At 37.8% G+C, this 12,455-nt stretch overlaps 1 protein-coding gene across 1 annotated transcript in view; it reads right to left on the reverse strand.

Annotated features, from left to right (window-relative positions):
• GPR180 (G protein-coupled receptor 180) overlaps positions 1-12,455 on the reverse strand; it is a 32,387-nt gene that overhangs the window by 19,110 nt on the left and 822 nt on the right. The window contains exons 2-3 of the mRNA XM_079779465.1: positions 10,031-10,189; positions 3,111-3,311 (exon numbers count right to left, since the gene is read on the reverse strand). Coding sequence (XP_079635591.1) covers positions 3,111-3,311; positions 10,031-10,189 — 360 coding nt within the window. The remainder of the gene's footprint in view (positions 1-3,110; positions 3,312-10,030; positions 10,190-12,455) is intronic.

The raw sequence follows: 12,455 nt of genomic DNA on the forward strand, positions 1-12,455 counted from the left end.
AGTGCAGAGGTATGGAGGTGCGTGCGCGGAAAGGGCTGGCAACTGAGTACGCGGCTGTCTTTTTCAATTGGGAGGGAGACACAAGCTCCCAACTGCTCTGAACTCCAGTTCTGGTCGAAACTCTGGGGACCCAGACTCATTCAGGTAGAAACTGGACTGTCTGGAAGCGGGCAGAACTCGAGGGCGGCTTTCTCTCAGAAGTTCTTGCAGTGATTACCGAGGGACACTGAGACCCAGGGGCCTCTTAGGGCAGGGCTGATGGGAAGCCACTGCTGTTTGCTCCACCCTGAGACCCCGCCCCACTCAAGCTGTGCACAGAGGCTTTTGCATATGAATGGCCTGGTCCTTTGAAATCTAAAATTACCTAACAAACTGCAGCTGAGTCAGAGAGACCAAGAACATCCAAAAGAAGGCCCAAGGCCCCACAGCAGCTTGCATTGCTTCACAGCTGGGCCTCATCTGGGCACCTCCAAAACCCAAACAAAGAAGAGAAATCTGCAGATCTCTCCATAGCTCCTGCTGGGTGGCCTCAGGCAGAGGCTGAATTAGCACCTCCTTGGAGATCCAAGACCCAGTGTACCCAGTGGTCAGAGTGGGACCATCCAGATTACAACTCCTCAGATCCATAAGGGACACACTCAGGGGGCAGACTCAGTGAGCACCAAAGCTCCACTGAAGCAAGTCTTGCCTCATAAGGGTGTCTCCAGCACAGAAGTTCTCCCTTCGTAGACACAGCTGATCCTCACAACCAATTGGCCTGGAGGTCAATTCCTCCCAGTGATACCAACAACTATCAAGGCTTAACTGCAACAAGACTGTGCACACAGCCCACAAAGGGATTCACCAAGAGTGTCCACCTCAGGTAATTAGGGAGGCTGAGCCACTGGGTCCTACAGGACACCTAGCACACAAAGCCACTCTATCAACACAGGGAAGCAGCCAAAATACGGAGACAAAGAAACAGGTCACAAATGAAAGAAATGGAGGATATAGAGTTCAAAACCACGGTTATAAGGTTTTTCAAGAATTTTCTAGAAACCGCTGATAAATTTAGTGAGACCCTCGAGGATATGAAAAAGGACCAACTAGAAATTAAGCATACACTGACTGAAATAAAGAATAATATACAGAGATCCAACAGCAGACTAGAGGATCCCAAGAATCAAGTCAAAGATTTGAAATACAAAGAAGCAAAAAACACCCACCGGAAAAGCAAACCAAAAATATGATGATAGTGTAAGGAGCCTCTGGGACAACTTCAAGCATACCAACAACCGAATTATGGGGGTGCCAGAAGAAGAGAGAGAGCAAGATATTGAAAACCTATTTGAAGAAATAATGAGAGAAAACTTCCCCCAGCTGGTGAAAGACATAGACTTACAAGTACAGGAAGCGCAGAGAACCACAAACAAAAGGAATCCAAACAGGACCACACTAAGATAGATCATAATTAAAATGCCAAGAGCAAAAAACAAAAAGAGAATATTAAAAGCAGCAAGAGAAAAACAGTTAGTTACCTACAAGGGAGTACCCATATGACTGTCAGCTGATTTCTCAACAGAAACTATGCAGGCCAGATGGGAGTGGCAAGAAATATTCAAAGTGATGAATAGCAAGAACCTACAACCAAGATCACTCTACCCAGCAAAGCTATCATTCAGAATTGAAGGTCAGATAAAGACCTTCACGGATAAGAAACAGCTAAAGGAGTTCATCACCACCAAACCAGTATTATATGAAATGCTGAAAGGTATTCTTTTTTTTAATTTAATATATTTTATTGATTTTTTTTACAGAGAGAAAGGGAGAGGGATAGTTAGAAACATCGATGAGAGAGAAACATCAATCAGCTGCCTCCTGCACACCCCCTACTGGGTATGTGCCCGCAACCAAGGTACATGCCCTTGACTGGAATAGAACCTGGGACCCTTGAGTCTGCAGGCCAATGCTCTATCCACTGAGCCAAACCGGCCAGGGCTGAAAGGTATTCTTTAAGAAGTGGAAGAAGAAAAAGATAAAGATAAAAATTATGAACAAGAAATACATATCTATCAACAAGTGAATCTAAAAATCAAGTGAATAAAAAATCTGATAAACAGAATAAACTGGTGAATATAATAGAATCAGGGGCATAGAAAGGGAGTGGACTGACAATCCTCGGGGGAAAGGGGTGTGGGGGGTGCAGGAAGAGACTGGACAAAAATCATACACCTATAGATGAGGACAGTGGTGGTGGTGGGGGGGGATAAGAGCATGGGGTGGGGTTGGAACCGGGTGGAGGGGAGCTATGGGGGGAAAAAAAGAGAAACAACTGTAATAATATGAACAATAAAGATTTATTAAAAAATAATAAAATAATTGCAACATAAATAAAATAATGCTAGGTTATCACCTTTAAAAGATTTAGAATATATAGGATAAAATAAAATTCTAAATTTCTACCACTTAACATCCTACATAATAAAATGGTAATATGTAAATTACCATCACTCCGCTATGCCCACAATTGGGCCAGCAGGAGGCGCAGGGGGTGGGACTCAGGGTGGCCGGGGTAGCTGATTGGGCCAGCAGGACGCTGAGCTCGCGGCGCCAGTGGCGCCGCGAGCTCAGCGTCTGTGTCATGGCTGCGCCGGAGGCTTTCGGAAGGCCTGGTGCACCGGCGGACAGCCGGCCAGCTCCCCCGCGATCAAAAGCCAAAGCGGGGGAGCTGGCTGGCTGTCTGCTCCGGCACAAGGCCTTTCGAAAGCCTCCGCCGCGCCGGAGGCTTTCGGAAGGCCTGGTGCACCGGCGGACAGCCAGCCCGCTGGTGCACCAGGTGCATGATTAAATCATGCACTGGGCCTCTAGTATGGTAATAATCTGTTAATATTCTGTACTTCTTTTCTACATTTCCTAACATACTTCAAGTCATACAATATAAAATTTAGTGTTTTGCTTTTTTATCTTAATAGCATAGCTATTGAAATGCTATAAGAAGATTCATTTAATAATTTCTCTACTATTAGACACATAAGTTTTTAATTTTTAATATCTAAAAACATAAAAAATTTTGTACATACTGCTAGATCTTTTTCTGTATTTAGGATATATATTTAAATGTATATTCTTACCAGATTCTCCAGCACTAAAGTGATCAAGTGGATTCCCTTCAGCATCTGGGTTTAGTAACATCATTTCAAATGGTATATCTTCCTCTTGAGAATTCTCATTGTCATCTTTGCACGTATACTTGTCTGCATAAAATACGTGCCATGTTTGTGGATACGGAATCTGGGATACTGTCAGATTATGTTCAGTCTGATTCATGGTCACTTTAAAGAGAAAGAAGATAGAACTTTCAAAGCAAAACTCTCACATGTATTTGAAGTTAAAATTTTCTTTTTTTTGAAAAGGTTTTTTTGTTTTATATTTTTATTGATTTGATTTCAAAGAGGAAGGGAGAAGGAGAAAGAGATAGAAACATCAATGATGAGAGAGAATCACTGATCGACTGCCTCCTGCATGCCCCCTACTGGGGATCAAGCCCCAAACCTGGGCATTTGCCCTGACCTGGAATTGAACCACAATCTCCCAGTTCATAGGTTGAAGCTCAACCACTGAGCCACACCAGCCAGACCTCTTGTTTAATTTTTATAGCCTTAGAAATTCAAACCTTGTTGTAGTATTGGCATATGGTCTGTATATCATGAAGCAGAGAAAAATAATGTATCTTAACCAAAGGAATCACTATGATAGTACTATATAACACCACAAATGAGTAGAATGGTTTTGCTGAAACTCTGATTTTTAATTTTAAATGTTTCAAAATGTTCAAGTAGGTTAGTGACATTAAAATTTTTAAATTAAATTTATTGGGGTGACATGGGTTAATAAGATTATATAGGTTTCACGTGCACATGATCTTAACATTGATTAGTAAGATTATATACTATGATACATGATCTGTATATTGCATTGTGGTAAAATATACAATAAACAAGTTACCATTTGAACGATTTTTAAGTGTTCAATTCTGTGGCATTAAATACATTCAAAATGCTGTATAACCACCACAATGACATTTTGGAAAACTACTGATTTGAGTTAAATTTAAAAGGAAACATTCAACTTAGAAAATCATATATAATAACTATGACTGACAAATACCTTCCAAAGATTTTCCAAAATCTTTTTCTAATTGTCAACTCTTAAAAAAGGCACTAAAAGCAAAAAGAAGGAGGAGGAGGAGGAGGAGGAGGAGGAGGAGGAGGAGGAGAAAAAGAAGAAGAAGAAATTATAAGAATTATAAGTCATTAGCAGTGATTCTGAGTTATTACACTGGGTCAGGTCTATATAGTGGCGGGAGAGAGGGGACTCATGAATGTTGGCATCACACAAAGCTGTACTTGATCCTGGCTCCAATACTTACCTTCCATGTGACCTTGGGCAAATTACAAAAGCAATGACTCACTTTCTTCAGCTGTAAAACGAAGGTAATACTTAGAGCAAAGAGCTGATGTAAGGACCAAATTATATGTCACTTGGCATGGTATCTGTCATATGATTGTTGCTGAATAAAGGTTAATCTCCTTTTCCTTTCTTTAAAACAGGATGGTTACACTAAAAAAAATAATATTTTATTTCTCAATCCAGGGTAATCCAGTTCCCTTCCAGGGAATCTGAAAATGTGTAGGGACAGTTTTATTGTCATAATAGTTGAGAAGATACTTGGAGGGGGCTATGCTAAGCCTCATGCAATCCAAAGTAAAGTCTCACAAAAAAGACCTGTTCCCCCCAAAATACCAATAGAACTCCCTTTGAGAAACACTAAATGATGTTTAAGATCCCTTATCAATTCAAATCTATGATTCTGACCTAAGACGCACTTACTAACACCATCACCAAGTTAAAGGAGTGTCTCACACACTATGTATAAGAGCAAGTCTTAGCCCTACTACTTAACAACATATGACTCAGCAAATAAATTACTTAACCTCTCTAAATTTGTTTTTCGGTAGTACAATTAAGATACCTGCCCTAGCTAGCACAGATTCTTGAGAGGAGCAAATGAGACAGTATATGAAAATGTTATGTAGAGTCTGATTCTGTACAAAGTCAAGTATTCTTAAAATTTAGAATTATCATAGGCCTGATTCCTAACTCTAGACTTCCTGCACAGCATGCCAACTACAAAGCAAATGTAACAAAGTATTAACAATTACTGAATCTAAGCAAAGGATGTACAAGTGGTGGTTGTACTTACTTTCAACTTTTCTGTATGACTGAAAATGTTCCTAATAAAAAATTGGAAAAACGTTATTTATATAAGATTGTCTTTATAAGTGAAATACTGATGCATCTAGTCAGGATTCAAATTTTGAGGACTTGGACTTTATAACTGGGAATTTTAGTAATAGCAGTTAAAATGGACAAGATGATTTTATCAACAATATTACAGCATTGTTTTTCTGACTATCTAAATTTAGCTGACATTTATACTGTTGTTTTTTGACTGTACAGCTGCTGGAAAATGTAACAAAGACTCTGATTTCTGTTAAATATTTAAAGACCTTTAGTAAGAATTCAATATATAATCAATACATGGCTCGCCAGCCCATGTGGCTCAGTGGTTGAGCATTGATCTATGAACAAAGAGGTCACAGCTCAATTCTGGTGAGGGTACATCTCCAGTGTGGGGCATGTAGGAGGCAGCTGATCAATGATTCTCTCTCATCATTGATGTTTCTATCTCTCTCTCCCTCTTCTTTCCTCTCTGAAATCAACAAAAACACATTTAAAAAAATAAATACATACATACATACATACATACATGGCTCAGAAATAAGGTTTTAGAAATATACAGCTTGCAATTACATAATTTGGGCCTCATTATATAAAAGCTCTGCAATGTTGCTGTTCTATTTATCACTTTATATAAAGGAGAGTAGTGTCTCACACACTACCTTTAGGTTAATTTACGTTCAAAACAACTTGAGTAGCTTACCCTTATGTAATTTCCTCTTAGATAAAACAATATAAAAATTAGCCATTATATTTTCACCAATACACTTTTTAATGTTTCATTTTAAATTATGCAGACTTACATCATATTAAATAAGAGTGTGCTTCAGAAAGTGTTACAGCCTCAATTTTTTGTCTTGCTGCCTTTTTCAGCAAGCCTGGGAAACAAGCCTTTTGACAAAACTGTATATTCATTGTTTTTGAGACAAAAGACTGCTGCACAGCACACGTTCTATGCTGATGTAATCAGTACCTCAAATATTAACAAAACTTGAATTGCAGAGAATAATGTTATATGGCTAATTATAATAAAAGGCTAATACGCAAATTGACCGAATGGAGGAATGACTGGTCGCTATGATGTGCAGTGACCACCAGGGGGCAGATGCTCAATGCAGGAGCTGCCCCCTGGTGGTCAGTGCGCTCCCACAGGGGGAGCACCACTCGGCCAGAAGCTGGGCTCACAGCTTGCAGCGGCAGTGGCGGGAGCCTCTCCCGCCTGCCTCCCTGGCAGCTCGGACTGAGAGAGGGCACAGGCCAGGCTGAGGGACCCCACTCCCCCCCAACCCCCCCCCCCCCCGAGTGCATGAATATTATAAAAGGAAATTAATACTGTTAACAGAAATACACAGAATAATATACTAAAACTTTTAAAGGAATTATAAACATGACAAATGTACAAAAGAAAATATATGCACATGATGTACAAAGACATTATTGAATGTTTTATATGCAAAATTATATTTAGCTCTTCTAACCTGACAGTAAATTATTCTTAATCTCCTTGCTAAATTTTTTTACATAAACATATTTTCAGTGCTTTTAAATGTCTTGTTTGCTTGCTTTAAGACCTACAAAATATTTTATCATTTTTAAAGCTTATGTTTTATGACATTACTAAAAGAGAACAAAGGAAGACTGAAAACTAATTTCTCAAACATTCATTTGGGCAAATGTATGTATACTCAACTGACAAGCCACATTTGACAATAGGGGATTTTTCAAATCTGCTAGTCTTTTCATTGTTCATAGCAGCAATAAGGTTTTACACAGGCATTAGGAATAGTTAATGAACTCATTACAAAGTAAGTGAAAGACTATTAATTCTTAAAATCTCATTAATGTCCAAAAAATAAGAATTATTTCTACGATAAATTATTTAAAAATGCAGTACTATTACACTGATATGAATTTAAGGATATACTTTTTGTTTCAGTGCACCAATGCTCCTAAACAATAACAACTAATATATATATATAAGTTAGAGATTATACATTTTCTTAAGACTTGGCTTTTGTTACTGGAAAAAGAACTGATGAAATAAGTAGAAAGTGATTTATGTCTCACTAGTACTTAATTTACTTTAGGACCCAAAATTTAATAAAACAACATTCTTCTTCAAAAATTCCTGTTTCTTGAGATCTTCTGTTCCAGTAATTCCAAAGAATACTCTTGTACTCAAGAGAGTGGGATATTGAAAGGGAAAATAAAAAAAGAAACAACAGCAAGAGGTTTTATAAGTTACAGCCCTATGTATATGTAACTCCATCCTAAAGAATTATAATTAGAATCACAGCATTTTAGGAGTTTCGGAAACCTTAGAAAAAACTAGTCCAGCTTCCTTGTTGAACAGATAAGTGTGGCTCAAAGTAAAAGTGCAAGTCACTAGCAGTGATTCTCAGTTTAGCAGTCTTTCCATTGTACCATACTGTCTTCCTGTATACCTAAGTTCTGTGACTGAAGGCATATTATGACTGATACAAAAATTATGCTTTTGCAAGTGTATATAGTATTTTGTATAATACTGGCCATATGATATAAAGAAACAACTCCTTCCTACAGCTCAAAGCTTTTAACTACCTGGTTTTTACTGGAGAAAGAAAAAGACTTTGAGGTATCCAATACAAAGTAAACCACCTACCAACCAAAAAAACCCTCAAGCACTAAGCTCTATGATAATTCACCCTACAAATATTTAGTAAACGCTTATTAACTCAGCACTAGAGAATCCTGAATTCTCATTCTCACAGTACCATATAACTAACATCCATAATACTTATCACAGTTGCAGTATCACATTTACAGTGATGTGATTCTTTTCTGTCACCCCCTAGCCTTATGGATTCAAGGGTGTCAGTATTTTGGTCCATGATTTATCACTAGTGCCTAGCATAATACATGAAACAATAGAAGTGCTCAGTGAATGAATGAATGAATGAATGAATGAGTGAATGAATAGACGAAAAGAGCACTTGTACTCTTACTGATTTGCTTTTATAACAAATAAATAAAATAAAAAATGGTAACTATAGTAAGTGCTGTAGGGAAAACAAGAGGCTATAAAAACTCAAGTGTTAACTTAGAGGAGGGAGGAGCCAAAGAAGGGAGGGAATAACAAGAGGAAAGCCTGTACAAAAGTCCAGAATAACACTAAAATTAAACAAGCACTACAAATAAAATGAGGCAGGAAGGGGCATTACTGTGAAATGAAGCTGGTGGGGCGGGGCCAGTAAGCAATGGCCAGACTATGACGGAGGGGCAGGTAAGCAATGGTCAGACAGAGAAGCATCAGCATGGCTGCAGTGACCAGGCAGGAGGCTACTGTAACAGCATAGCAAGAGATTATGACAACCTGGAATAATATGGTAGAGGTGGAGATGAAGAAAATTAGATGAATTTAAGAGATATTCAGAGAGGGGAGTACTGGAAAACTCCTTGGTTTCCAGCTTGTGTCCGAGATGGATGGTGGTCCCAGTTCCTACAACCAGGAATACTGGAAGAGGACCCGGTTTGGATGGGCAAGGACTATTTATACATATGTGGAACATTCAGGCGAGCAAACTGGTATATATATATATATATATATATATATATATATATATACACACACACACACACACACACACACACACACACACACACACACACACACATACAGACAACTGATAATGAGCATTTGCACGAATTTCTCAGGTAAGTTCTGAAATTCAGGGTTGAGGTATCTAACTTTATATACCTGTCTCTCCTTAAGTCATTCAGACTTCTTCAGCATACTGTCAATGTCATCTGACAAATCTAAATAAAAGATCCCCACAATGGGTGTCATGGACTGGAGACTTCTACTCTTATCCCTATTCTGGCTCGCTGCCTTGTGAGGGAACCAGAGAGCTGCTAAGGCTAGGAAGATTGGGTGTTTAGAAATGGCAGTGTTTTACTTGACTAGACTAAAAGAAGATTCAGAGATCCATCAATATGGAAAACAGGATAGAGAAAACATAGGGGAGAAAAGGGAAGAGAGATAATTTCCATTTTTTCTCATGGATGCTTCATATTCCTAATGAAATGGGTAGAATGGGACATGCTTGTCATTTCTATATTAAAAAGTTTGTACGCACTCTGGATGGCTAGCACCCTAATGCATGAGATAGTGTTGATGAGAATGGAAGAGCTCAAGGATACAGATAACTAGAATAAAAGCAGTACCTCTCTAGAGGCAAACCTAAAGGTTTACAAATGATGTGGTACTGGTACATCCTAAAATGACATACTGTGTCACCACATGACGAGGTCCTATGTTCCAATAACATGTTGCAAAACAGCATCACTTGGGCCAAATTAATACAATTAACTGAGATAATACCTGTTTAGTGCTTAGCTCAGTGCTGGCATATAATAAATATTCAACAAATGTTATAATTCACTCTGTGCTGCTACTGGATGAAAATATATCTTCAACATTAGTATGAATAATGTGACCTGTAAGAAGTCTGAATGAAGGAAAAAAATATGTCCTTATAAGTTATTTGGATATATTTTCAAAAATGTTGAATGATAAAGGGGAAAAAAGGCATTCTATCTTTTAATCAAGGAAAAGGTCAGTTTCCTTAAACTTCAGTTTGAAACTTACCGAAGTATCACCACAGTGTAATGTGTGCTGTGTCATGAAACATCCTGGTATGCAAACACTACATTTAACATTAAGGAGGAAAACAACATACCCAATAATCAAATAAAAAAAGGATATACTCACTTGTCAACTGAGCTTTGGATAATTTTTCACTACAACTATAACCATTACTGTTTTCCTGCAGCTTTAGCCATTCCTGGGCTTGGAATAGGTGGAGTTTAGCTTCTTTTCCAACAGCTACTGCTATATTGTTGACTCTGACACACAGAAGAGCATGATCACCTGGACATTGGAACAAAAGTTATCAACTAGTTTGGTCTTGTACAAAAGCAAGATAGTAGGACAACTCACTTCTACTTATCAAAGTGGGAATTTAAAGAACACAGTTTTTCTTAAATCTCACTTAACTAGGTAGATAACATTAGAATGAACATCCCATTCAGATGCAAGTCAAGAGATTATGCACATTAATTATCCAAATCAATGTGTGGCCTTTCCTTATACTTCAGCTAACTGATGACATTTCATTGAATAAACATTTGCTGTATGTGGATCTTCACTGTAATAGTTTGCGCCTCATTTTACAACCACTCCACATCTTTAACATCTGTTCATAAATTATCTATAGAAATTTCCTAAGTTTCTTTTGTTTTTCAATATAACATGGCTGTGTAATATTGAATTATACTTTTTAATTTTTTTTTTCCCCCCAGTGAGGAAGAGATATAGAAACATCAATGATGAGAGAGAATCACTGATCGGCTGCCTCCTGCACACCCACTTTTGGGGATCACACCCTCAACCTGGGCATGTGCCCTGACGGGGAATCGAACCCTGACCTCCTGGTTCATAGGTCAATGCTCAACCACTGAGCTGTGCTGGACAGGCAATTGAATTATACTTTTAATGTAAAAAAGTAAGCATAGCTAATAGCAAGAAAGTTTAAGTAAATAAGTTTTGGGGTAGACATTTTATACCTGACAAAATTTGACATGTGACTTTTACAATAGAACTTTCAGAATATGTTGTAAGACTACTATAGAATGAGTCTGGTTGCACACATCAGCTACATTTAAGGTCCAAAAATAAATGTAAAAAAAATAGATGCTCCTATGGAAATGGACTCTAAGTGAGAAGTAAAGCAGGAGACTGATTTTTTCATTTTAAAATTATCTTATTGTTTTTACTTTTGTTATAATTATCATTTTGACTAGACATTTTAAGTAAATTTAAATGTATAGTATGTGTCAAAGAATGTGTAAGTCTCCTATATAAATTGATTACATTATAAATTATAAAAAGTTAAGAATGACTTTAAGGTCCTATTAACACCTTAAATTGCATTCTGAGTCAGAGTTAATTATTTCAGTATAGTTGTGGTATTATTTTATTAACCTTGCATTAAATGAAAATTGCAATTACACACACACACACACACACACATATATACACAAAGGGGGGCAGGGGGAGAGAGGGAGAGTGTTAAAATACTTGGATCACTCTATTCCGCAAGCTTTCTTGAGAAATCTGGACTTACTACATATGTTTCTCCTGTTTACCAGGTAATCATCCTGACTGTCTAAGTCTTGCTTCTAGACATGGGTAACAACCGATGTCATAGCTTCCATACATTCTACACCTTCCAGCACTGTCCAGATTGTGCCATTTATTGTAGTGATATTGCTATCATTGTCAAACTCAAAGTTGATTAAGAAACTTAAAATGTTATCTAAATAAAATTCTGGCCTTAGCAGGTTTGGCTCAGTGGATAGAGCGTAAGCCTGTGGAGGAAAGAGTCCCGGGTTCGATTCTGGCCAAGAGCACATACCTTGGTTGCAGCCTCCTCCCCTGAAGGGGCCCTGGTCAGGGCTCATGCAGGAGGCAACCAATCAATGTGCTTCTCTCACATCGATGTTTCTCTGTTTTTCCCTCTCTCTTCCACTTTTCCTAAAAATCAATGGAAAAATATCCTCAGGTGAGGATTAACAACAAAAATAAATAAATAAAATAAAACTCTGTTTTTAGAGTTTCTATTTTATTCACCCAAGATCTATTCCACATTGGATTTTGGAAAACTGGGTTGCATCTCTTCTCAGCTATTTTGAAAACTTTGGGTAAAAAAACAAAAACAAAACAAAACTTCCCTCCCTTTAACCACCAATTCTGTAACTTTCCAATACTTTAAATTGCTCTCCCACACAAAATAGCTTCTCATTTCTATTATCTTCTCTTGAGAATCATCTCTAGGATAATATTCTTATTTTTAGCTCTAAAGACTATGTAAACCAAGGATCCTAGCCCCATCAAGGAAAATAATTATTTAAAATATAGTAGTAGTCAAATTAAGAGTACCAACAAGAGTGTGTACCAAGAAAAATCTTGTGGGTACAAATGAATATGGTAAAAATTAGGATAAATCGTAAATTCATTCATTGTTGACTTACTGGTTTTTGAAGGAGACCAGAGGATAAGAATCGAATGCAGTTCCCATTTCAGAAGGGCCAGAGAGGATACAAATTATGAAGCTCCCAGGACACACTTACATGCA

Source organism: Cnephaeus nilssonii (genome assembly GCF_951640355.1).
Source record: "Cnephaeus nilssonii genome assembly, chromosome: 8".
Lineage (NCBI taxonomy): Eukaryota > Metazoa > Chordata > Mammalia > Chiroptera > Vespertilionidae > Cnephaeus > Cnephaeus nilssonii.